This window comes from Vipera berus, assembly GCF_964194415.1.
Source record: "Vipera berus genome assembly, chromosome: 2".
NCBI classification, from domain to species: Eukaryota; Metazoa; Chordata; class Lepidosauria; order Squamata; family Viperidae; genus Vipera; species Vipera berus.
Window position 1 is genome coordinate 117,171,897 of NC_138203.1, and position 27,799 is coordinate 117,199,695.

At 42.0% G+C, this 27,799-nt stretch overlaps 1 protein-coding gene across 5 annotated transcripts in view; it reads right to left on the reverse strand.

Annotated features, from left to right (window-relative positions):
* Positions 1 to 27,799, reverse strand: part of LOC308662536 (tetratricopeptide repeat protein 39A-like) — a 45,192-nt gene that overhangs the window by 11,676 nt on the left and 5,717 nt on the right. For 4 of the 5 annotated variants that reach the window (XR_014025224.1, XM_081318458.1, XM_081318459.1 and 1 more), the window contains exons 2-12: positions 24,028 to 24,123; positions 22,508 to 22,639; positions 21,907 to 21,974; positions 20,362 to 20,429; positions 19,285 to 19,349; positions 16,748 to 16,847; positions 7,395 to 7,460; positions 6,447 to 6,555; positions 5,569 to 5,636; positions 4,555 to 4,614; positions 3,385 to 3,546 (exon numbers count right to left, since the gene is read on the reverse strand). Coding sequence is in view for 4 of the 5 variants with exons in the window: in XM_081318458.1 (XP_081174584.1) it covers positions 3,385 to 3,546; positions 4,555 to 4,614; positions 5,569 to 5,636; positions 6,447 to 6,555; positions 7,395 to 7,460; positions 16,748 to 16,847; positions 19,285 to 19,349; positions 20,362 to 20,429; positions 21,907 to 21,974; positions 22,508 to 22,639; positions 24,028 to 24,123 (994 nt within the window). In the remaining variant the exon portion in view is untranslated. Of the gene's footprint in view, positions 1 to 3,384; positions 3,547 to 4,554; positions 4,615 to 5,568; positions 5,637 to 6,446; positions 6,556 to 7,394; positions 7,461 to 16,747; positions 16,848 to 19,284; positions 19,350 to 20,361; positions 20,430 to 21,906; positions 21,975 to 22,507; positions 22,640 to 24,027; positions 24,124 to 26,671; positions 27,224 to 27,799 lie in introns of those variants that run through there. The other variant, XM_081318460.1, reaches the window with a different exon arrangement.

A 27,799-nucleotide genomic window follows, 5' to 3' on the forward strand; every position in this document is an offset into this window, starting at 1 on the left:
CAATTTATGCCCTCATTTGCTGAGATTGCTTTGCCCATCACTGAACTTTTAAATCCAGAAAACATGGGGGTAAACCACAACCAGGCGAACTCCTACGCTGGTGCCAGATTGCTTTTGAGAACTTAAAAAGACTGTTTGCCACTGAACCAGTTCTCAAACACCTTCATCCTAAAGAGCAGTTTATCATTCAAGCTGATGGCAGCGATGTGGCTGTGGGGGCAGTCCTATTACAAAAAAACCCAAAAGGAGAATTACAACCCTACACTTACACTTTGAAAAAACTCACTGATACAGAGCGGAGATGGGCTATCTGGGAGAAAGAAACTTTTGCAATCCAATGGGCTTTATTGACTTGGCATGATTTTCTAGAGGGGCACAAGGTGCCTTTTGAGGTTTGGACTGATCACAAGAATTTGGGAGCACTGAAAACTCCCCGCAAACTCTCTCCCAAACAAGTTCACTAGGTGCAATATTTTAACCATTTTAACTTTACCTTGAAATATATACCGGGGGAGGGGGGGATTTGGCTAACGCCGTCTCTAGGTTACCCCAATATAAAAGCCAATGCAAACTAATTATAAACCTTATTATGCCACCATCACAAGTTATTTCTCAGATAAGCCCTGGAAAACAACAACATGTGAGGTCACCTAATCCAAGTGACCTGTTAATAGAGAAATTAAAACAAGAACTGAAAAATGATCAATGGTTCAAAGAGAATTAAACCATCTTGACCCACAAGAATGGATTGACTTGGAAAGGGTGGAAATTATATTTGCCTGAACCGCTCAGGCTCCAAGCGCTCCAACACAGTCACGATGTTAACCAGGCTGTTCACTTTGGTTATTTAAAGACATTACACTTAATTCGGAGGCATTTTTGATGGCCAGGCTTAAAGAAAGATGTGGAGAACTATGTAAAAGTTTGTGCATTCTGTGCTACTATGAAGAGGATCCCAGGAAAGCCTCCTGGGCTATTACAGCCTGTTGCAGATTCTTCTCAGCCATGGGAAGAGATCGCTATGGATTTTATTGTTGAATTACCAGAAAGTAGAGGAAATATGGTAATACGGACTGTGATTGATCTTTTTTCAAAACAAGCTCACTTCATAGCATGCTCAGGCCTCCCCTCTGCCCAGAAACTAGCCAAATTGTTCTCAAGCATATTTACCGGTTACACGGTGTGCCAAAATGGATAATTTCTGACAGGGGAGTTCAATTTACAGCCAGATTCTGGAGAGATTTCCTCAAACTGATTGGTTCTAAACAAGGACTGTCATCGGCTTTTCATTCCTCTACGAATGGAGCAGCTGAAAAAGCGAACACAATGGTGGAGCAATATCTTAGATGCTATGTGGATTACGAGCAGACAAATTGGACTGATCTCCTCCCTTTCGCTGAAGTGGCTTATAACAATACTGTACACAGCAGCTTCGGACTTACGCCATTTAAGATAGCCACTGGAAGGGATTTTATTCTGATGCCTGGCTACCCCCAGGAACTCCCTACTTCTCAAACATTAGATTAGTGGGTGTCTGCTTGGAGGGGTGTTTGGAACAATACAAAGAAAGCTTTGACAAAAGCCTCAGAGGTCTACAAAAAGCAAGCTGATAAGAAAAGAGCGCCTCACAGGTCATTCCACGTGGGGGGAAAAGTTTATCTTTCTACAAAGTATCTCAGACTTAAGTTACCTAGCAAAAAATTGGGACCAAAATACCTGGGACCATTTCCCATAGTGCAGATTTTAAAACCGGTTACTGTAGAATTAAAACTCCCTTGTCTTTTAGGAAAGATCCACCCAGAGTTTCTCTGCAGTCTGTTAAAGCCTTTTAGAGAGTCAACTCTGAGACCCCCCTCCCAAGAAAGCACCTGGCCCGCTTGTGATGGCTGAAGAGACTCATTACGAAGTAAAGCGTATTCTTGATGCTAGGTTATACAAGGGAAAATTGCAATATTTAGTGCAGTGGAAGGGATATCCATTGTCAGAAGCCACCTGGGTGAAAAGTACTGATGTGAAAGCTGACAGACTGATATGCAAATTCTATGATAAACATCCAAGTAAACTGAGAGGGGATTCTTAACTGTTATTCTTGTTTGATTTGCAGGATTCCTCTTTTAAGGGGAGCCGAATATCAACGCTGTGACAAACTGAACTGAAACCATTTTCATTTTGTCTTCATTGACACATATTTAGTTAGAAGAAGGAGGGGGGGTTGTAGTTTTCAGTTAGCCAAAACATTTCACATGTATGGGAATCAGGGTCATTGCTGATAACATTTTGGCAGGCTGGAGCAACTGGGAGAAATGCCCCCGTTTTCAAACAATTGGTGAATGTGATTTATGACAGCAATTTGGGGGTGGGAAATGAAACTTGCAACTGTGTAACCAAGGGGAGGGGAATTTAGTCTTGGGTTCACCCTTGTATGTGCCATTATGTTGTAGCCAAATAAAAATGTGCTTTAAGGAAGAAATGCTTGCCTTGAAATACTTTTAAATGGTCTCATCTATCAGTCTTCTATGAATTGTTCAGTCCTATTTTAAAACTATTTAAATTAATGGTCATTACCATATCTCACGGGAGCAAATGGCATAGTTTAACAATATGTTGTATAATTAAATACTATATTTTTCAGCCCTGAATCTCTTTTCACTTCAATGAGTAATCCAAACTTATGATATTGTAAGATAGGGGAAAATCGGCCATATTTTCTATCTCAAGGCAATTTAATATTCTCTTCATGCTTATTTTTACCCACTTCCACTTCAAAGTAAAAATCCTAAATACTCCCCACTAATCCTCTAAATATTTTGGTTGCAATTTTTAAAAAAAATTCTTTACAATATTCTCTTTAAGGTATAGTAACCAGAACCATACATAATGTTCATAGTATAATCTCACCATCTGTTATAATGCCATAATTATATTGACATTTTTATATTTAATTCCCTTCCAATGAATCAGCATAGAATTTGTACATTCTCTCTTTTTATAACATTTGTATTGAACCATCCGCTATGATCCCATAGTTCCATTCATGATCAATTGATGCTAGCTCTAATCCTATTAATAGATTAAAGGTAGTATTTGTCCTCAGCATTAAGGTTATGGTACATCACTTCTGAAAGTGTGAACATACACTTGACTTTGATAATCCAGCTCCATATTCTTCCTCAAATGCCAGGCTTCAAAACTGGAAGAATTGGTGCTGAGTCACTAAAGATGGAATCAACAGGAAAGGGTCAACAAATTCCCAAGGTTTCAATGGCCTTGATGTACTTTGCTTTTTTTTTAAGGAAGAGGTTTTCAGTTTCCACAATTTGAATGTTTGAATATTTTGCTCAAATACACCTGGGTTGCTCTTTAATTGCTGTACTTCTTCCTAACCTTAGACCAGCGGTTCTCCTTGCTCAGCAGATCTGCGTAGAAGTATGCCATCTTCCACATTCCTTTGTAGGCAAAGCACCACATCAGTTCCCAGTAGCACATATGATGAAACTGCTTCCAAGCTTGTTGTGCTGAGCAGCCTTCTTCAAATTTCTTGATGGCCTGGCCAGGGAGGAAAAAGTCAAAAGGAAAGTTGTAAAGGGTTTAGCATTTTTACTGGCAAGGAGGAGACAGGGTTCATATAATACTGGAGGTAAGTTTCTTCTTGAATTCAACTTCCTAAAAAAAATCATAGCTTTCTTTTTAAAAATAAGAAATCACAAAGCAATGCGGGCTAGACATTTGTTAAAATAGGTTTGAAAATTGGGATATTATGATAATTCAGAAACACAGCAATACCCAGTGATTGTCTATGTGCCATTACTCTTAATTAGAGTTGAATAATCAGATGAAAATTTCTCTTTGATGAACAGTAATTGAGATGTGTGGGACACAAAATTAAATGCTTTATTCTGAACTTCCTGTGTCACTACCTTCTTCATCTTCCATCTCAGCAAGTAGGGTATAGGAGGTGCTAAGACCACAATGGTCATCATGGAAGGCAGAAGCTTAAAACACTAATATATCAGACTTAAAAATAATTAGTAGGATGATTCAGGCATATTGTCAGATCTGCCATCTTCAGCTTACTGCTTTGCTTGCATCTGTGATGAATTGTTAGGGAGATGGAGGGAAGAGGAAATAGGCAATTGGCATGAGTCAAAGGGTTGGGGAGGGGGGATTGAAGGAATCCAGAGGTGTGAGAACCAGCCTGTTCCATTCTTCAAGGCCACAGAGCCTGGAACAGGAATGCGAGTTGCACTAAGTGGCACCAAACATTTGAGGGGTTCCCAAAACACCTAAGTGGCATGCCATTGGATGAAGCCAAACTGGCCAAAGGGGGAGGGCTGGGGAAAAGTGGAAAGTCTGTAACTTTTTGCACAGGAAGCTTAGTTCTAGCCTGCTTTAGCTGCAACCAGTAATCTTTAGTAAATGTATCACTTCAACCAAATGCAGTTGAGGGTCTTTCTTTCCTAGGGACTTAGCCGGGGCATGCCTGACACATACTCTCCATAATGGTGGAAGACATACTGGCTAGATTCCTGTTCTGATCATACTAAAGCACCTCACCTCATTGATGTTCCCTTTGATTTCCTCTATCCTCCCAGCAAAGAACAAGAAAATGGCACTCTGAAAAATTAAAGAAAAGGATACTCAGTTATGGGGAAACAGCTGTAAGCAATATGACAGACCCTATGTTGATCCACTCTATCCCTCCCACATTATCCATCCAAAGCCATCTTTACTGGGATAAGAAACCATATCAAAGGTGATAGCACAAAAATTAGCTGGACTCCCAGAGTCTCCATGGGGTGTATACCTCATAGTGGAGAAAGATAATCTCAGAAATTTCTACACCACTTTGGATAGATTAGTTTCCCCCCCCCACTCAGAACTTTCTGAAACTGAGTTTTTACTGCATCAATCAGTGTTTAACCAAACTACCTGCTATATCAAATTAGTAGATTTTGCTTTATTCAAAAGGAATGCCTTTTAAGCGTTGCTAGACAGAAGATAAGAGTTTTGAGTTCACACGTACCACATTTTTTTAATGAAGTTCTAAATATAAAGTGGCTGCTTGGATCTTCAAAAAGCTCTCTTACATTAAAAAAATGACATTGTTTTCAAAAACAAAACCAGGAGTGAAGAAAACTGAAATATTCAGGGCCTTTCAGAAATCTAAAGAAGTCTAAGATACTTTCAGCTTTTGAGGCCCTTTACCATAAGAAAAAATTAAAAACCTGGGAACAAAGTGAAGCACCAAAAAACAGAAATATTATTTGATTATCTTTAGCAAAAGAAAATAAATATGAATCTAAATCTAACTTTCCCTTTGAGCTTGAGGCTCAGGTTAAGAGTCTCAAACACCTCTCCACTGTAGTATAGCCCACCCCATCGGCCTCCTAGATGCAAAATGTAAACACATTGTGTCTTCCCCCACAACTAGCTCTGTTGCAACCCAAATATTTCCTTAGAGCTTCCAAGTAGGGAAAGAAAAATCTAACTGATTCTTCAGTTAAACACAAACACAGACACAAAGTGAGTGACCTCAAGGACATGGCAGTCATTTTGATACCATTTTACCTGGGGATAGTGGGAGAGGTATGGCTTCAGTAGGGCCTCAGCCTCTGTGAAATCATCTTCACCAATCCCTGGGACAACACAGTGAGATAAAGGTGCATAGCACGAATAAGAATAAAACAATTATAAGTTCATGTCTCCCAGAGAGACCTTGAAATATCCTATTAGATACTGAAGATATTGTTATGTAAAATAAGTAAACCATACTTTATGGTTATCCCTGAAAGTATTGCTTTCTTGGGTTGCTTGGGTTCCCAGTTGGGTCAGGTAGCCAATCCTGAAGACTTTTGCTATTTTTCTGATCTACAAGTCCCTAAAATTGAAATATTTCAGTCCTATCTCCTAGTTTTCTCTCAACCTCTTAAGCCAGAGAAACAACAGAGTTTGTCACCATTTGCACTGAAGCCGTCTTGTCATTAAACTTGAGGAAGGTAGCCCTCTTTTCTGCTCTGATTAATAAATATTTATAAAAACTCATTTCATGAGTTTCTGAATTCCAATATCTCAGTAAGTCTTAATGTGAATCATACCGGACAGGGCAATATACTACTGTGTATGTAAGAACAAAAGCCCACTTGCTTTCTTGCAGAAATCCATCTCACTATGACTGAAGGAGTGCTAAGCAGTCTTATACATATTAGGTTAGGCCAGCTCTCTTCTTCTTTTTAGTTCAGCCATGGCTATGCCGATGCCTTCCATTAGGACTTATTTTAGTTAATTGCAGAAAAAGTGTATATATCCCCATTAATTGACCTTAATCAAAAGAAGAAAGCCACCCGCCCACCCAAAGCACAGCATCTCTTGGGGGAAAGAGACCCAGTTCCTTGATCATGCTACTGCCACATCACCAATGCTTCTCTCCGGTGGAGGGACTCACCTACCTAGAATGAAGGTAAGGAAAGTGTAGTAGCAAAGAAGCAACATTGTACATAGTAGAGCCCGCAGGTTGGGTGTGGTGGCTCCCTGATGTAGTTTTTGCAAACCATAATCCTGAATGGAAATTAGAAATAATATTAAGAAAACAGAGAATCCATGGAAAAAAATATAGAGAAGAAATGTTGTACCCATTTGCAGATAAATTCAGCAAAGGTGAGGGGGGGGGAAATTCCCCAGATACAGAAAAATATTCTGGATAGGTGCACTGGTTTTAGTGACCTTTATGGGATTTCAAATGGAGGAACCTGGCAATTAGTGCCCTCCCTCCACTGCCAGAAGAGTGAAATGCATCTCTGAGTTCATACATAATATTAAGTTACAAAGTTGTCTGGCTTTGTTTTGGATTAGCATGGCATTCATTCTCATCCAATTTAATTATGTTACAAATTACATCTTACTAGTGGTTCAATGAACCATGAATTCAAAACTTCCAAGCTAAGTGTTACATATTACCATAACTATTGCTTCATTACTATCTCTAAAAATATTGCAATCATTTGAATTGTTTCAGCCCAGTTAACTGTTTTTAATCTGTTGCTCTGTTCTCTTGATCATGATGGTAGGAATACTGAAAATTATCATCTAATGCAGGGGTGTCAAACTGCCGGCCCACAGGCCGGTTGCATTATGCAGAAGCTGCACCCACCCAAGCTCTGGCAATGCAAAAAAGTCACGATACGTCGCAACACGTCATGTGACATGGTGAGTTTGACACCCGTGATCTAATGTATTGGGAAGAAACCACACTAGGGAAACCTGGAGAAATCAGTTTTTGAAGGATTTAACTACTGATCTAAGTGTACCAGTGTCCTTTCACAAAACAGTTATACATCACCATATAAATTCTGCAAGCCCAAATAATGCATCCATAGCCTTCAAACTGGCACTTGTACCTTGTCCCCTGAAAACCCAGCAAATTCCAGAAGTCTCAAAATCCGGGGTGGGAAGAGAGAGAGAGTCTGTGGAAGACACACAACATAAAAGATAACAGAGGCAGGACTATATAAGGACTATATCCTCTTCCCAAATCTTCTATTTCCTTTAAAGTGGAAGAGCTTTTTTCAATAGGATCAACTCTGAACCATTTGTTGACATTGTCCACTACAAAGTCCTCCACATCCTCTTCCACACAGTTTTCTTCCATTGGCATCATCTTTTTCCAGGAGGGGATTCTGGCTTGCTTCTCTCTTAATAGTAAGCACCCATGCTGTATTACTTCAGACTTTGGTGCCGTACTACTCAGAGCCTATACAAATAAATGCTCCTCCACAGCAACATTTGATTCTACAACAGATTCTCCGACAGATGTTACTCTTCAAAGAACTTCGAGGTATTGTTTACCTTAAAGAATCTTTATTCAAATAACATGGCACCGGCATGTACATGGTCGAAGCCAAAATCTGGATTCTCCTCCCCTAAACACATAATATTAAACCACAATTCCCTCCTCTAATTAACAGTCATAAATCTCATTTTCCAATTAGTTTGAAATGCCGACCTTCCCTCCAGTTCTCTTACCCGGCATTCCTTATCATCTCTTATTTCAAACAGCCTTGAAAAAACACTCTAGGTTGTTCTTCCTTCTCCCCCACCCCCCAGCATCATCTAATTCTAATTCTAAAAGTAAAACACAAGTTAAGGGGGAAATGGCTGCATTTTCATATATTGTCAAAGCAAGAACATCCAATATTAGCAGCGTTGACATCCGGCCCCCCTTACAAAAAGGATAGATCCTGTAACGTAAACAAAAGCATATGTTAGGAACTATCTCTCAGCTTGTTGGGGTGTTTCTTATAAAACCTTTTGATGAGTCTGTTGGCTTTCACATCGCTAGATTTCACCCAAGTGGCTTCAGACGAGTATCCCTTCCATTGTACTAGGTGCTGCAATTTCCCTATAAAAATTCTAGAGTCAAGAATATGTTTCACTTCACAGTGAGTCTGCCCTGCCACTACAAGGGACCTGGGTGCCTACTTAGCGGGAGGTCTTAAAGTGGAGCCCCAAAAAAGGTTTCAGCAAGCTTAAATGGAAGACAGGGTGAATTCTCCCTAAAAGCCTAGGGAGTTTCAATTCTACTGTGACCGGGTTGATGATCCTTACGATGGGGAAAGGCCCCAAGAATTTTGGTCCTAATTTCTTACTGGGTAATTTGAGGCGTAAATATTTAGTCAACAGATAAACCTTTCCCCCAACTTGGAATGTTCTTTGGGGAACCCTCTTTTTATCAGCCTGCTTTTTATAGGTCTCAGAAGTCTTTTTTAAAGCAGTTTTCATTTTTCTCCAAACTTCTTCCTACCCCCTCACCCATTGATCAAGTATCTGGGAAGTGGAGGGCAACTGAGGGTATTCAGGTATTGGGCTGAACTCTTTTCCTTGGTTTCTCTGAAAGGCGTGTAGCCGGTGCTGCTGTGAACAGAATTATTGTAGGCCACCTCTGCAAAAGCAAGGAGGTCAGTCCAGTTTGTTTGTTGGTAGGAAACATAGCATCTGAGATATTGCTCCACCATTTTGTTAGCAGATTCTGCGGCCCCATTGATAACCAGATGAAAAGCAGATGATAACCCTTGAGATGATCCAAATAATTTAAGAAAACTCCTCCAAAGTTTCGCTGTGAACTGCACCCCTCTGTCTGAATGTATTCATTTAGGGGTGCCATGCAGCTGGTAGATATGTTTCAGGAACAATTTAGTCAGTCGTTGGGCAGATGGGAGTCCTTTGCAGGCAATGAAATGAGCCTGCTTTGAAAACAGGTCTATTACAGTCCAGATGACAGAATTTCCTCTACCTTCAGGTAGGTCTACTATAAAGTCCATAGCTATTTCTTCCATGGTTGAGAAGGGTCTGCCACTGTCTGCAGTAACCCAGGGGGTTTCCCTGGAATTCTTTTCATGGTGGTACATACAGTACAACTCCTGACATAGTTTTCCACATCTCGTTTTAGCCCCAGCCACCAAAATGAGGTGGATGAGGTGTAGAGTTTTTAAATATCCCAAGTGTCCAGCCTGTTTTATGTCATGGCTGTGTTTGAGCGCATTAAGACGGAGGGCTTCAGGCAAATACAGTTTCCCCCCCTTGTAAGCCAAACCATGCTGTCATGGTAGGGAGGTTTGATTGTCTTTGAACCATTGATCGGTGAGGAGCTCTTGTTTTATCTTCTTTGCCCCAGGGTCATCAGGATTAATGGCTCTGCAGGGTGTGAGTTGAGCAGAAGTTTGTGGATTGGAGATAATTGCCTCATTAACATCTTCACATTTGCTTTTGTACTGGGGCAATTGCGATAGCACATAGTAAGTATTTTCCTCCTGGTATGTACTTTAGAGTGAAGTTGAAATGGTTAAAGTACTGTGCCCACCGCACATGCTTTGGGGACAATTTGCGGGGAGTTTTCAGTGCTTCTAGATTTTTGTGATCTGTCCATACTTCAAAAGGTACCATGCTCCCTTCGAGATAGTGTCACCAGTTTAATAAAAAGGTAAAGGTTCCCCCACACATGCATGCTAGTCGTTTCCGACTCTAGGAGCCGGTGCTCATCTCCGTTTCAAAGCCAAAGAGCCAGCACTTGTCCGAGGACATCTCCGTGGTCATGTGGCTGGCATGACTAGACACCAAAGGCACACGGAACACTGTTACCTTCCCACCGTAGTGGTCCCTATTTTTCTACTTGCATTTTTATGTGCTTTCGAACTGCTAGGTTGGCAGAAGCTGGGACGAGTAACAGGTGCTCACTCTGTTACGTGGCACTCGGGATTTGACCCGCCAAACTGCCGACCTTCTGATCGACAAGCTCAGTGTCCTAACCCACTGAGCCACCGCGTCCCTTACCTTTACCAGTTTAATAGCCCCCACCTAATTGCAAAGGCTTCCTTCTTCCAGACTGCCCATCTCCTTTTGCTTTCAGTAATTATTTTAGAGGTGTAGGCACAGGGTTGCAAGACCCCACTTTTGTTCTTTTGCAGTAATACAGCTTCAGCTGCTACATCGCTGGCATCAGCTTCGATTACAAAGGGCTCCCCTGAGCAGGGGTGCTTTAGGACCAGTTCAGCAGCAAATAGTCTTTTTAATTTGTCAAAAGCTGTTTGACAACTCATCGTCCATGCTAGTGGTTGGCCCAGTCACAGCTTCCCTCCTCCTTTGCCTGTTTGAGTAGTTCTGTAAGGGGTAGGGCAATCTCAGCAAAGGAGAGGATGAATTGATCATAGAAGTTGGCAAAACTGAGAAAGCTCTGGAGCTGTTTGCAAATCTTTGGGTGCTGCCATTCAATTATAGTCCTTACTTTGGCTGGGTCCATTTCAATGCCCTTGTTGGAAATTCTGTAGCCAAGATAATCTAGATGGGTCTGGTGAAATTCAGATTTTGACAGTTTGACATAAAACTTGGCATTCAATAGTTTTTTTTAACACTGCTCACACCAGTTTTATATGAGCAGTCATATTCATGCTGTATATCAGGATGTCATCAAGATACACCAGTTCCCCTTTGTATAAATGATCATGTAGGACCTCATTAATGAACTGCATGATTACAGCTGGGGCCCCTGTAATCCAAATGGCATGACTTTGAATTGCTAGCTCCCCATGGGGCAGTTGAAGGCAGTTTTTCACTTGTCTCCCTCCTTTATTCTCACCTGGTAATATGCCTCTCTCAGGTCTAATTTAATGAAGACACTCCCCTTAGCCAGGTGGATTAGTAAGTCCTTCAGGAGGGGGAGGGGGTATTTATTTTCCACACTCACAGCATTGAGACCCTTATAGTCTACGCAGAGATGAAGAGACCCATCTTTTTTTTTCTTTAAACAACACAGAGGCAGACTTGGCCCATTCAATGAATCCCCTCACTAGATTTTTATCCACGTATCGCTGCATCTCTTCCATTTCAAGGGGGGACATAGCATACATTCTCGGTCATGGGAATTTGGCTCCCAGCAGCAGTTCGATAGAACAATCATTGGGTCTGTGAAGGGGCAGGGTATTGCATCGGGAGCATCCAGAATCAACTAGCACTAGGATTATGAGTTTGGCAGGTAGTGAGAAAGGTGGGGTGTGTCAGCTCACCATTGGGTCATTATCTCCTTCGTCATCGCTGTCAAAAGAGGATAGAGTGGGGGAAGATTCAGCCTGAGTCCCAGTGTCTTCCTGTGTGGGGGATGTGACTTGGGCAATAGGTTCCTGTGTGATGCGGTTGGATTTCCCTCTTGTCGGTTGCTGGGCAGGTTTCTTTCTCACTGCTGGTCCTGGTCCCGATCTATTCTGCTGTTGTGGGTAGGGGACTGGGCAACGTCCCTGCTGTCTGCATCAGAAGCACTTGATTGGCGGGCCTGCAGGTGGCCTGGATCTTTCAGATGCTGCAGCAGTTGGACATTTTTGGGGTGGTGGTCGCTCTGGCCTCAGCTTGGCTTCAGGTGGGGGAGGTTTCTTATACTGGGCAAGCTGAACGTCTAGCCTTGTTTGGTACCACTCTTGCAGCTGATCAGGTACTGCTTGATAGATGAAGGCTTGAGAGCGATGATCATCTAGCCCTTCTTTGAAGTGATTGACTAGGGACTGCTCAGGCCACCTTTCTATGCAATCAGCTATCTTGCAAAATTCTCTTACGTACTCCAGAGCAGGCCTACCGGCTTGTTTGATCTTATGGATTTGTTCTTCTGCTCTAAAGGCAATGGAAGGGTCCTCAAATCTTTCTCTGTCCTAGAAGGAAGAGGTAGGGGTCCTCCAATTCGGGGGCTTGCTCATTGTATAAATTATTCAGTCATTCGAATGCCTCTCCCTCTAAGCTGGACGCAATCATATCAACCATAGTGGCTGGGTCCAGGTAGAGATAGGCCCAGCAGTTCAAATGAGAGTGTACTTGGTTGAGAAAAAAAATCAGCTTTTCTGGGTCCCCATCGAAGGTTGCTTTGAAAGGTTGCTTTGAATCATTGGCTGCTAGGGCCCCCACTGTGGCTGTTGCACCCCAAGTTGCTTCTGACCCCACCCTGGCTGCTGGTGCATGCCCAGGGATTGCATGTTCAGGGGCTGTGGGCACGCCCCCTGCTGTGGTTGCAATACCAGCAGTTGTAGCCTCCTGAGTTGCCGGGGGTCACCCAAAGGCAGCTGCCTGGGTGGGGGCTGCTGTTGACCTCCTTGCTGCTGGTCAGTGTGGAGTTGTGGTGCCCTCTTCTGCTGTAGGACCCTCAATGGTTGTTGGATGGATGGGTGTTGCTGCTGGATCTCCCTCATTTGCGGGCCCCTCAGTGGTTGCTGTACATTCGGGGGCAGTGACCAACCTCCTTGCTGTGGTCATCCTACAACCAGTTGCTGATTTCTTGGCTTCTGCACCACCCCAAGCTGTTGTGAGGCCTCTGTTAGCTGCTGCAAGCTCAGGGATTGCTGACTCCACCTGCAGGGGCTGCCATATTCCCCATTGCTGCAGGGGGCCCAGACTGGGTGATCGATATGCATACCAGTCTGGGGATTGGCTGTCCTGGAGACTGGAGCTGTCTCTCTCTGTGGGACTGGAGGCCCTGGCAGGGGACTTCAGGGGCTGGAAGTCTTCTCTTGGAAGGAGTTGATTTCTGCTTCTCATCTCTAGCTCTTCAAATCTTTCCACTGGCTGACTATGAGCTGTAGACAGGTATTTCCACTCACCCAAGTCCTCAGTACAGATTTTATTTTCCTGGGCTCCGAGATCACTGCAGATGGGGACTGTAGCCAAGAAATTAAAAGACGCTTGCTCCTGGGGAGGAAAGCAATAGCAAATCTAGACAGCACACTAAAAAGCAGAGACATCACCCTGTCAACAAAAGTGCATATAGTCAAGGCTATGGTCTTCCCAGTTACAATGTATGGCAGTGAAAGTTGGACCATAAGAAAGGCTGAGCGCCAAAGAATTGAGGCCTTTGAACTATGGTGCTGGAGAAGACTCCTGTGAGTCCCTTGGACTGGAAGGCTTCTCTCGGAAGGAGTTGATTTCTGCTTCTCATCTCTAGCTCTTCAAATCTTTCCACTGACTGACTACGAGCTGTAGACAGGTATTTCCACTCACCCAAGTCCAAACTGGTCAGTCCCAGAGGAGATCAACCCTGACTGCTCTTTAGAAGGCCAGATTCTGAAGTTGAAACTCAAATACTTTGGCCACCTAATGAGAAGGAAGGACTCACTGGAGAAGAGCCTCATGCTGGGAAAGAATGAGGGCAATAGAAGAAGGGGACAACAGAGAATCAGTTGGCTGGATGGAGTCACTGAAGCAGTAGGCATGAGCTTAAATGGACTCCAGAAGATGGTAGAGGACAGGAAGGCCTGGAGGAACATTGTCCATGGGGTCGCGATGGGTCGGATATGACTTCGCAGCTAACAACAACAACAAAATGCTCAGTGGCAGATGACCTAGTAGCTCTCCACCAGTCTGCTTTTGAAGCCTTTGAGGGTGGCAAGGCAGTCTCAAGGCATATGGAGTCTCCGCTGGGCTGGGCCCAATCTGATGAAGAGATCAGCTCTCCTAGCTGCTTGGGTTTTGCCTCCATCTGGGAATCCTGCAAAAGTTCTTCCTCCCCCGGCTTGCTGACTTCAAGCAATTTCTCTTCCTCCATGATGAAAATTTCTCCCAAATCTTTGTCAGCTTCCCTCAAGTCTAGGGACAGTGACTGGGGCTCAGGACCCTTAGAAAGTTTGGAAAGTTTGTAGATTTTTGCTTAATTTCATGGTTCTGACATATGTTACTCTTCAAAGAACTTTGAGGCATTGTTTACCTTAAAGAATCTTTATTCAAATAACATGGCATCGGCATGTACATGGTCGAAGCCAAAATCTGGATTCTCCTCCCCTAAACACATAATATTAAAGCACAATTCCCTCCTCTAATTAACAGCCATAAATCACATTTTCCAATTAGTTTGAAATGCTGACCTTCCCTCCAGTTCTCTGACCCAGCATTCTTTATCATCTCTTATTTCAAACAGTCTTGAAAAAATACTCTACTACAAGGTTGTTATGTCTAGCTGATTCCCATACACATTCTTCCTTCTCCCCCACCCCCCAGCATCATCTAATTCTAACTCTAAAAGTAACATACAAGTTAAGGGGGAAATGGCTGCATTTTCATATATTGTCAAAGCAAGAACATCCAATGTTAGCAGCGTAGACAAGGGGGTCAACCTATTCTCCAAAACACCTGAAGGGAAGACAAAAAGTAATGGATGGACACTAATCAAGGAAAGAACCATCCTAGAACTAAGGAGAAATTTCCTGACAGTGAGGACAATTAATCAGTGGAACAGCTTGCCACCATAAGCTGTGGGAGCTCCTTCACTGGAAGTTTTTAAGAAAAGATTGGAGTGCCATTTGTCTGAAATAATGCAAGCTCCACTGCTTGAACAGGGAGCTGGACTAGAAGACTTCCAAGGTTGCTTCCAACTCTGTTATTCTGTTATTTTGTTAATATTAACCATTTAACCTGCATTTTAGACTTTATTACCCAAATAAATGTTATGGTGACATCAGAAGCCACAAGGTGGACTTCAAACATAACTATCCCATACTCTCTTGATCCCCTTTCTCTCATTCTCTTCTTTAATGTAGTTTCTATGTCATTTTGCCTCAGCCTATATTCTCTCTGAATCCTCTTCAGCTCTATTTCTCTACTACTTGTTTCCTGTTTTTACAGGCAGTCACTGCTTTTTAGCTGCTCCATACACTCCTCTTCCCCTTCTAAAATCAACCTTTTCCTGAACCCAACTACTGTGAGTTTGCTACACAAGCACTATCATGACACCATTTCAATGTTGTCTCAGACCCTACTTCTGCTTCTCATGTCTTATAGTATTATTTCTCTAATTACCCTTCTTTCAACTTCCTCTTTCTGTTCACAGTCAATTCTCTTTGCCTATAGGCACAGGGGTGTGTCCAGTACAACTCAGCATCATATCATGTGCATCATGATGTCATTGTACAAATCATCCATACACATAATATCATGTGCCTCCTTCTCCCCTCACTTTTGTTTATGGATTCCTTTTCCCCATTCTTGGAATAGTTCCTTGTTGGGCACAATTTTCTCTTCACATAATATGTGTTATTTACTGACCAACTAAATAATTTCTGAGCCACACTATTCTTGGTCAATCAATCTATATCATAAAGGCCTTGGTTTTCTGTATTGGTAGGCTAGCTGCTCTCCCTCCATACAAATCCATCATATCAAACTTTTGGAAGTGACGGTGGTCAGCATAGATATTATGCTTGTAGAAAAAGGGGTATTTCTAATACCTTTTCACCACTCATTTCTGATATCACATCCCAAATTTTAAAACAGACAGAAAACAAGGAATGAATTTAGCATACGATCAGTGTACGTAAGGTCCTAAGCCATAACAAAAGATCTGAGATTTGGATTGGCAAGAGCCTCAATGGAGTGGGATTTTGGCCAATGAAGATAGTTATACTATGGTGTAGATCCACCAAATGCAATTTTCCATCATTCCAGAAATCCTTTTAGATATATCAACAACCAAGAGCTACACACTTTCAAAACTAAAAAGCACAAGGCAAAAAGTTTACTGAATCATGGGAAAAGAAATAAAAAGAAGTGCAGGAATTAAACTACAATAAAAAAGGGTAAAAACAGGCACCCCAATCAAATGTAGTAAATGGCTACTGTACATCATAGTATGCAATACTATAAAGATTCTTCAGTACATTATATGTTATAGTTTGAGCTCAAGAGCGTAGTCCACCAATGTCAACTCAAGAACTATTGTCATTCTTATAGAGAGCCTGATGGTATCTAACTTTTTTGTACAATGCATAATTTTATGAACTTCTATCACATCCTGCTTTTTTTCAGTTAAAATACCCCATGAAATGTAACCTTTACTCATAGGAGAGTTTTTTTCAGTCCTTTGAGGTTTTCTTCCTGCCAGCCCTGTTGTCTAAGGCTCTCTGATATATGATAGCACAGATAAAGACCTTCTGCGTAAAAGAAATTAGAACCAATTATCCCAGACACAGGAATGAAGAAAGGGGAAATAAGGATGCTGATCTTCAAAGTTTGCAAATAATTTTAGCTGGCAATATAATAACCACAATAAGTGTTCTCTCCACATATCTTTTTCAACCTATACGTTTGCAACTATAGAACAGCCTCATGATGCCCAAGTGAAAACTAAGTGGATTACTTCTGAAGAAATTAATGGTTTGTCTCTTGGAGTTCAGTTTCTGTTATAAACATCACTTTCTATGCCCCTTAAGAAGCTGTGGAAGCAAACACAACTCACCAAATTGAAGGCACCAGTGCCAAGAGCAATCCCCCCCTCCAGATGGATACGAACAGAGTTTGTAGGCAAGGAACTAGGTTGGATGAAAGCGTTCAGTTCTCTGGGAATATAAAAAAGGTTATTTCATTACCAACCTATCTGCCTGAAACTAAAAAGCAAAACCCAAGAATTCTATTTCATAGACCCTTTTCACTCTAAACCTGGGTTTTGGTCACACAGGGAATTCAATTCATGCCCTAAGACACTCTACCAATGTCCAAATTTCAACTTCTAATCCAAAACAGGATACTGCTTGTCAGGAAGATAAACATATATAGGTAAATAAAGATGGAATTGATACCTACCAGTATACCAGCTTTTAAATTACATAAATGAATTCTAATTACTTTGCCCTGTTTGCATGAAGTTGAAAAATACATATATGCCATAGACCGAAAAGATAATGCAAGGGATAGTAGCTTAGATTTTTTTATTATTATTATTACTGCATCTCTGTTCATTTTAGAAAGAATCATTAAACCCTTTTAGTCAGTTTATATATTTTACAGAAGGAAGCATGCACTAAAATAATAAAAAATAATTTGGAAAAATATCCAAAGGTGATTGCTTAAAAATCTGGCCATGTTAATTTTAAAGTTATATATAGTTTTTCACTCTGGAAATCAGCGGGTAGCATCTAGTGTGCTGCAGGAGCCACATCCCTATTCTTCCATGAAATTCATTGAGTAATTTTGGACTCATTGACTTGACATGCACACCATTAGGATAAAATGGCACAGGGAGAATCAAAGCCACCATTTCGAATTCAACAGAAGCAAGATCTAAAGAAAAACTAGAAATAAATACATATGAATTGATTTGGCAATGTGATTTGGCCTGTGACTAAAGTGTCATGCTTTATGTCAGTAGTTCGGTGGTTCCCCTTGATTCTGCCCACTTTGTATGGAACCATTCCCCCTAATCTGGTTCCTCTTCATCTGCCCCTCAATCCCCTTTTGGCTAGGATGGGGATTGGATAAAAGAGTGCCCACAGCCTTTTTTCCTCTTGAGTAAGCAGTTATTCCATCAACATGCAAGAACAAACACATAACATTAACTAAGTTGCTGCCACAGACAAGAGGGAGTCAAGCTATTCTCCAAAGCACCTGAAGGCAGGACAAGAAGCAATGGATGGAAACTAATCAAGGAGAGAAGCAACCTAGAACTAAGGAGAAACTTTCTGACAGTTAGAACAATTAACCAGTGGAACAACCTGCCTCCAGAAGCAGTGAATGCTCCAACACTGGAGGTTTTTAAGAAGAGACTGGACAGCCATTTGTCTGAAATGGTATAGGGTTTCCTGCCTGAGCAGGGGGTTGGACTAGATGACCTCCAAGGTCCCTTCCAACTTTACTATTATGATTATGATTAAGTTGTTCCTGATTATAGAAACACTATGGAAAGCACAACTGAAAAACTCAGTTCTTTGGGTTGCTGATTGTTCTTGTTTCTTTGTTGTTCACTGTGCAGTTGACCAGTTGATGTACATGCGCTAGCCAACAGCTAAGAGATATAAAAACAATGCTGCCATCTAGTGTTCCAATAGTCCAATGATGCATTGGAGGATCAAAAGGTAGCAAAATACTGAAAGTGACTAACTCATTCTAGATTTAAGGCATTTAATTAAAAGGATTCTACTCTTGTACTTTTGTAGCCTATCACATGAGAAATTCCCTGGCAGTTGATGCTCCCAGGGAGTTCTAGCTTATTTCTTCTCGTCATCTTATTTTCTTAGAGTACTTTACAACTTCCTCATTGATTTCCAGAGCTAAGCCTCTTTCTCAAACTCCAACTATTCAAAAACATGACATCCAGAGATTGCATCATGGTCACCTTCCTCCAGATAACCATCTGAGGAAAGCCAAGAATGACTACATAAACAATATAACTCTTTTCTTTCACCTAGTGGTTGAAAGGTTGTATAGTCAATCCATAGTTTAAAACAAATCAGATGTTGATGGAAAAGAAAAAAGGAAACAGATGCAACATACAAATGAATTAGGGCATTGTACGTGATAAGAGGTTTTTAATAGGAGGGATGATGTTGGATGCAGCTGGAATTTTAGTTGAGGGGCCACCAATTTTTGCCATTGGAATGTTGTGCCTTAACATGTATGGACAGCAGCAGAGCATGGATCCCTTCTGGATGCATTGTAAGAGTACACTATGAAGGCATCAAAAGATTGATAGAAGCATGATTTTACTTCTGCTTTAGAATGGGACACATCTTTGTGGCTGTAGCCTATGTCTTGTTAATCTACAGAGTTTAAATGGAGGGTAAGATTTAAACATTGCAATGCTTCCTCTTACAGAGCTGTCATATTTAGGTCACTACCTAAGTATGCCTGTCTATGACAAGTGGACCAAAGACTTTCCCATTCCAACATGCGGCATGAGAAGCTGGCTTCTCTTTGTCTCATACTCCTCACTAATGCTCTTTCTCATTCCTACTGTGACTAAACCCCCTTTATTTACCCAGACCTGCCTTTCCAACTCACCTGTAGATGAGGTAGCTGCTACGCACCTTGATTCCTCCTTTTATGAAATTCACCATATTTTCATCCTGTAAGAAGCAAAAAATCTCCATGAATAAAACAACCTCAGTTTCTGGTATGAAGTATCTAGGCAATGCCACTCCTAGTTACATAGCACTCCATCAAAGGCGTTCATCACACCTGGCCCCCAGCAGGATGACTGCTGAAGTGTTTCATCCCCCAGCTTGTTTTCAAGAAAAGAAATTAATCTCAAGATAAGTGTGGAAAACTAATCTCTAGACAATTATCTATATCTGATCCTCTTGCCTGATTTCTTTTATAGAACAGTATCTCTCAAGCATTTTGCATTCAGGTTCTGTTTTCCACCAAGCAAGCTAACACAGTGCTTGTACATAGCTACAAGCTGTGTGTATGTCAAAATCTTGCTGATATGTCAAAAGCTTGTATGTCAAAATCTTGTGTGTGTCTGTCAAAATCTTGCTGACACAGGGACATCACTGAGCCACAGCCTTCAAGTGAACAGAAGCACTATCCTAACACTGAAATTATAAGGACTACAAGGAAAGTTGGAAAATCAAAAGAGCAGCAGTTAGGAAAAAAAGAGGGACTGCTTTTGCTCCACTTGTCCATAGTTAGCAAAGATATTTTAAATTCTCCATAGAGCCAATCTGGTGTAATGGTGAAGGTACTGGCCTAGAAACCAGGAGACTGTGAGTTTTAGTCCTTCTCAGACATGAAAGTCAGCTGGGTGACTTTGGGCCAATAACTGTCTCTCAGCTCGACCTACCTCACAGATTTGTTGTTGTGGGGGAAAAGAGGAGAAAGGAGTATTATGTAAGTTCCACATGTTGAGTTACTTATAAAATAATAAAAGTAAACTAAAATTCTGATAAACAAATAAACTCAATGCACAAGCTGTAATACAGGAAGAAAAACGCTGAAATATATTTCTTGGATTCTACCTTCCAGAATCTTTCTTGCACCTCCCTCTCATAGTTGGGAATTTTCTCTGAGTTGGGAAATACTGTAATAATGGGATAGAATTTCCTATTAAGTTTGAAGGAAGAAGAATTTCCTTACCTGGAGGAAGGTGAGGGCTGCCCGGTGCAATAAGCATTCTGCATAGCATACTTCAGCATGCAGTTCCTCTGTAACAGGGAAACGTGGATTTAGGGAGAGGCGTGCAGTATTTCTAATATTGCCTCTATCATTCATCCTTTACATATGCACATTCACCTGAAGGCCATAATAAAATTAGTAGCCCCAAAAGGAAACACCATAATCTCTTAATAAAAGACATAATAAAGACAAGCATTTAGGATATTAAGTATATTGTTTTTACATCCTATTGCAATTGAGGAGACAGGAAGCATATAAATTTAATAAATAAATAGTTGAGATGTAATGTCTTGCTTAACAACCATGGTGATTCGCTTAACCACAGAAGGAGAAGTGAGTCTGGCACAGTCATGTGATTTTTCACTTAGCGATTGCAGCTAAGCAGATGGAAGTTGTGGTTTGGGTGGCCTTTGCTCACCTTGGAATTGTGCGCCAGAGAGGATCTTGCCATAGTCATTCATATTTTTGTTATGTCCTTCTTGAACTACTACCACAATATGCTCTCAGAAGTTTCAACTGTCCAAAGTGCAACGACCTGTGTGTTAGTCAGCTGGAGCACATTACAGGTAGTCCACACTTATGGAACCAGAAATTGGGACCAGAAACTTTGTTGCTAAGTGTTGCAACACATATGGGTTATTCAGTGGAAAGAGGCAGAAGTCCCAAGTAAAAAATTCAGGGGAGCATGAGGGAGGTAAGCAGGTGCCATACCGGGTGGGGGGCTGCCAAGGGCAGCCTGCCAGGGAGCACAGGCAGGTTGGCATGGGGTCCAGGAAGGCCAGCAGAAGGGCTGCAGGCAGATCAAAAGAGGCCTTGGGCGGGCTGGCAGAGATTGCAGGAAAATAAAACGGGGGGAGTGCGGGGTGCTGCAGGTGGGCAAGTACAGCAGAGGGTGAGCGGGCCAGTAGTGCCACACAGAGGTTCCCTGGGAGAATTCCACAATCAACTCCCTAATGGGCTTCTCAGGAGAAAAACAGCAGGATCAACTTACTGGGATGACTTATAACCTCCCTGCAAAGTGCCCATTGACTTTGCTTGTGGGAAGCCAACAGGGAAGATCACCTGATGTGATTCTCTATGACACTGTAATCAAGAGCTGGGCACCCGAGTATTATAAGTTATCTAAAACACCAGATCGAGAGATAGCCTTTTCCAGAGGTGATGGACAATATCTTTCTTGCAATTAGATGTTGACATCCTCCCACACTTAGGAAACTATCCCTCTCTCATCAGCTACTTAAAGGAATCAAGAAAGACAAACATCCAGTCCACACATGGCAGAAGATACCCTAAAGAGCATCCATTTCCTTGGAGGACACAAGAATCCCAGGTAATGCAGTAAGACAGAGCACCATTCACTAGATCCTGCTTATCTGGAATCAAGCAAGACCTGAGTGGATTTGTGCAACTTTATATCTACTCTTTCCTATCCTCCAGCTTTTCTTACATTAAGACAAATAAAATATTGTTTTGACTCTCAGCACTCTGAATTTTAACTCTTCTCACCTTCCGTACAAGCATCTCCACCTTGCCGACTAGAAAAGGTACCAGTCACAGTGGTTTTCCTCCGAAATCTATCAGGGGAACCAAAAGCAGTTGAATTACTAGGTTCTTCATCCACCTTCCCCAACCCCTCACCCTAGGAGATTACTTTCCACCAGAAGCCATCAAGCTTTATGCTCTAGCAGCGGTTTAAGCAATTCTCTACAATTTCTCTAGGTTACATTCATCCTCCAACCACCTGTCCTTTTGCACCCCCTTTTTCATCCCATTTTTAAACTGAGAAGGGAATACACATTTAGAATTGTAGATCTCTTACCTTGTTCAAGAAAGAATTAAATATCCACCAACTAATGCGGCAATCAAGTCAGACTTGGGGGAAATGCTGGTTACTTAGAAGCAACATTCACAAGCTCAATCAGAATAGAGCTGGAAGGGACCTTGATGGTCTTCAAGCAGGAGACCCTATACCATTTCAGACAGGTGGCTTGTCCAGTCTTTTTTTAAAAACTGAACAACCTGTTATCCCCTCTGCAGCAGTCCCAGACCTTGGCTCAGAAACAAATCTTGCTATGCTCCATTCCAATAGTGTGTGTGAACTACACACCTCTGACAGATCTCCTGGGCTTCTTTCATGGTGTGCCCTGCATGGACAATATCCTCATGTTCGAAGGTCATCATGGCTTGCATCTCCAGGATGGTAGCATAAATTAAGGCATGGTACATGCTCTCTCCAGTCCTGCCAAAACGGATCAATAACGAAAGACAAAAGATATGGTTCAAGGCAATACAAGGCTTTGCTCATTGCATTGACATATACGACACACACACACCATGCATACATACATATGGCATAAGGCATTAACAAAGGAGGAGGATTAATATTTGGAACATCATCAGAGTTGGAAGGGACCTTGGAAGTCTTCTAGTCAAGCCCTTGCTCAAGCAGGAAAACCTGTACCATTTCAGATAACACTGCACAATCTTTACATACTTTGGGTTTGAACAAGACTTATTGTTAAACAAATACCTCTTCCTTCTTTTCCCCACACACAGGATGTATAACTTTCTCCATCAATGCCATGGGGGTGCTGAAGATCATGCAGCAAAGAGTTGCTCTTATTCAATAACATTTCATTCTAAATTTTGCCACCCAATCTACCAGCACAAGCCTGGCCTCTCTGTAATAAGCCTCCTAAAATACCAACTTCCAGCAGCAATATATTTTAGAATACTGCAGCATATATCCTGCTGCCTTCCCCACAAGCTACATGAAATACTTATGAGCTGAATCCTTCACAGGGGAACTAGACAGCTGTTTGCATATGAGTATTATGGAACACTTAGCGCTGACTTTTATTTATTTATTTTATTATATTTGTATACCACCCTTCTCCCGAAGGACTCAGGGCGGTGAACAGGGCAATACATGTTAAAAAACAAGAATACAAAAGTTAAAAAAGATTAAACAAGATGCCCAAAAACTATAACAATAAGTTAAGTTAAAATACATAAAAACAATAAAACCCAAACCCATCACCCATCAGGCCAGGCCGGCTTGTTCGAACAGGTAAGTCTTTAGATCGCGCCAGAAGGAGCGAAGGTCGGGCGCCATCCGGAGCTCAACCGGAAGATGGTTCCATAAATCCGGCGCGCCCACAGAGAATGCCCTCCCCCTGGGGGCCACCAGTCGACATTCTTTGACCGGTGGCACCCTGAGGAGGCCCTCTCTGTGGGAGCGCACTGGGCGGAGGGAAGTTGATGCTGGCCGCAGGTGCTTCCCTTTTCTGGGGAAGCTAGAGGAACATAATTCGCCTTACTTCAGACTTGAAAACAAAAAGGATTCTAGCAAACCAAGCTAATTCCCTCCCCACCACCACCACCACCATTTGAGTTTATTCAAGTTCAATGTCTGGGAAGCAACTCTCCTTTCATTGCATCCCACAGATTTGCTTCAATGCTATAGCCGTGAGCATTGTAATTGGAGTCCCCTAGTTGGAAAGTGCTGGAGGAAGATTTAATTCAACAGAACAGCTAGGAACCCTGGTAACAGTGGGTAGAAAGGAAGCTGATATCCTGCACTTGTCCTGTGTGCAGGATGAATCAGCTTGGGCACCTCTGATTTACCTGGGCTGCAGCATTTCCAAGCTCTTACTGAACTGATTATGCAGGAAACAATTCAGTGCCTCCATGCACTCGGCTAAGGCAGTCTCCAGGGAAGTGCTGTGGGTAAGAAAAGAAGGCTAGTTATCACAGATGTTCTTTTAAGATTTGGAGTAATACACATTTTCTTGTAGCTACTGTCCATTTAATTATCAGTTTTTAGCCATTTGTAATGGAACTTTCCCTTAAATTGAACATTTGTTTTGAATGAGACAATATTAAGGCAAAGGCACAGATAAAAGATCTTTTGTGGACTTCTACATTTTGGCTATTACTGAAAAACATGGTCTAAGTGGGCAACCATCAAAAGAGGCACTGATTTATCTCTATGGGAGGAGCAGCTCTATGAGTTTTAAGAGCAAACAGCAGCATTTAATTCTAGCGATGTCAGCAATTCTACTCCCATCCAGCCCTGAAATAGTTCCCTATCATTAAATATTTTATTCACAATAGAAATAAATAATATCCTCATTTAATTACCCTCACATTAGCTGTAGAACAGACATGTCAAACACAAGGCCCGCGGGCCGGATCTGGCCCGTGAAGTGGTTTCATGTGGCCTGCGAAGCCATCCTGGAAACAGTGAGGGAACGGCCCCCGCTGCCTTGGCCCTGGCCCAGAGACCCTCCTTCTGCCAGAGACCCTCAGATCTGTCCCACTCCTGCCCAGGCCCCCATAGGCACCCTTGATGCCAACGATGTAGAGCTGGCCATGCCCACCCAGTAGGCCATACGCACTCCAGCCACGCCCACCCAGTAGGCCACGCCCACCCTGGCCATACCCACCCGGCCCGCCGAGGGCAACTACAATGCTGATGTGGCCCTCAATGAAATTGAGTTTGACACCCCTGCTGTAGAAGATACCCAGGTTATCAAACAGATAGGAAAGCAATTACTTGCTCATTGACTGACAAAAGGAAGTGTAAATGTGCCATGCTTCTTTCCTAAAGCTTGCCAGGTCTGAGGACTTCCCTCCCTCCTATAGGGATCAGGAAATGCCCTTCCTCTGGGGTTCTTGAAGGAAGTGGTTGGCTACTTGTCACTTTTGTTTAGCTTAGGTATCCTCCCAAGGACAGATTTCTTACATTTGACAACACTAAGCAAACACAGCCTTTGCCAGTATAGTTACCCCACCTTACTCAAACAGAACTGGCCTTTCAGCAAATTCTCCAACTGGTAAAGTAGGTTTTATAGGCTGCTGCTATCCCCAGGAAATTTTAGGCAACTTTTCCTGTAAATGTAGAGATCCAGAGCTTCGTATTGATGTTGACCTGGTTTACATGATAATTTATCTAGCTTAGTTTCCTCTGCATTAACTCATCATAGCTCTTCAAGATTCAAGACAAGTGTATTCCCCAAATGTAGCTAACCATCTCAGGAATTGAGAGTACAATTCTTCTTTAAAAGAAGATACTAGAAATATAATCACATACCGTACCAGTTCAATTTAAAAAATGGGGGAGCACTTAGGAAACTACAGTAGATTCATTTTGACTGAGCTAAAAATTATAATAAAGGGTCATGAGTAGGAAAAACAAGATAGTTATAATTAGCAAAAAGGTGCACCAGCAAATAGCTACCGGTAATATATATAGAAAGTCACTAGGGTGAACGGAATGTAATCTGGGAAAGGGAGCAAAAAGCAACAAGGCATGGATATGTATGTAGGCATGAGAACCAATTTGTTCTAGTAGTTAAAGCATCAGGCTAGAAACTAGAAGATTATGACTTCTAGTTCCACCTTAGGCATGAAAACCAGCTGGGTAACTTTGGATCAGTCACCCTCTCTCAGCTCACAACATCAGGCTTCGGTGACAAGTCAGTCAGTCCTGTCATATCACAACAAAGTTGATCTGGAAAAAAGTGGCACTTGCAGGAAAACACTAGGAATAAAAATAACAAGTAATTTGCATGTGCATGTGTGCATTTGCTTTCCCTTCATGTTGTGTCCCGTATATGTGTGCCCTGGGGAGCATAAAGTAGGTTGTATATGCTCTGTCATGAGGCCATGGGACTATGAGGAAGAGTGGCTTAGAATGGAGGAGTCACCAGGACTCTTACACGGCATTCTTTAGCCTCTCCCACAAAGATGCATTGGGGGCCTTTTTCCTGGAATGTTTTTCCCAGCAGCCCCAACTGCATCTAGTTTATTTCTGAACCTGATCTTTCTTTTTCCAGTTTCTCCCTGATACCATATTTGGTTCTGGTCTGTTCCAGTTTTGGAGAAGAATTCTGCTGTCAGAGGGACATAGCTCCCCAGTCCTTTGTGCAATTTCTTCCAACATTCTATTGGGTTGAAAGGAATAAAAAGGTGTTTTTTTTACTCTGCTGAATGTAAAAACAAAAAGCAAAGGGTTACACAGTATCATCTTTGCTTTGTTTTTCTTCCCAAAAAGAAATGATGTTCAAAAGAAGCTAAACAGAACAAACTGACACCAAGAGAAAGTCGCAACTCAAGATATGGAAAGACATAGCAAATTTGCCTACCAAGAATAAGTTTAAATGCTCTTACTGTATGCATGGCAACATTAAAGTGCTGCTTTTCAGGGTTGGCTAAAAATGATGCCAGTTGCAGAAGCAGCTGACTGCATTTTTAGCCCTTATTCTACCTCAGCAATGAAGCAGAGCCTCCTTTGTGCTGATTACTGGCAGAAGTCTGAGCATTGAAGAAACAGCAGCAAAGCAGTGGTTCTCCTGTGGGAAGAGAAATCAGGAAAACATCTCTTCAATTGCCATTCTATGGGGAGTGCCAGGGAAATTCATCCCCAAGACCTGATCTCCATCCTTCTCTTCCCTCAAAGCTCCTACTACCCAAGCAGGGTGGAAGCCACATTTCTGCAGAAAAGCTGCCCATGAGTGCCAGCTGAAGAATTATGTGGAACCAAGAGCCAACCAGAGAAGCAATTCCATCTATATCTGTCCAAGACTACAAGATATATAGCAGCAGCACACAGATGGCACACCTTGAAACAACCATTGCAGGCTGTTATTCACATCAGCAACAATCCATTTCTGACAAATATCAAGGTTATATATTTCTAGTTGTCTATTAATTCAGTATTGGACACCTGGTATAGAGTTCCACAGTTTAGGCTCTGCAGCATAAGCCATAGAAGAGTGATGGCCAGCCATATCTCGGGGAAGTGCCTTTGCAGATGGTACTGCTATGGTACAGTGGACTTTCCATAGGGGACTGTGGGATATTTCAATGCCAGAAGAACTTATACTCAAAAAGATTTGCTTCCCCTCCTTCTCTTACCAAAGGTTGTCAGACAGAGCAGTGTGAAAGATGGCTTTTTCCATAGAGGAAAATTATCCCATTGCAAAAAAGAAAATGGCCCTAAGCACCAGAGATGGGACATACCTCAAGTGGTTAGTAGGAAAGAGGACAGGCCTCTAACTCTAAATTAATCTTAGAACAACCAGCTGCAGACTAAACCATCAACACCAACACTTATGATGGTAGAACTGGAAAAACACCAACTTTTGCAGCACAGCAAGAAACTATGAAAGGAAATTGCTTTTGCAGGGATGGGGTGGATGGCTGTCTTCATACTGCAGCCAGAAGGTTACATAAATGAGCCCATAGGCCCCCAAACCAAATTATCTGAAATCCTAAAGAAGTTTGTGAAGTTTATCATCTTGGAGCAACTTTTTATGGTGTTTGGGAAAGCATAGAAGATGGGCCTAGTGCTAAAAGATTGAAGAATGGGAAATCCTTAAAAGGGGTAAAAAAG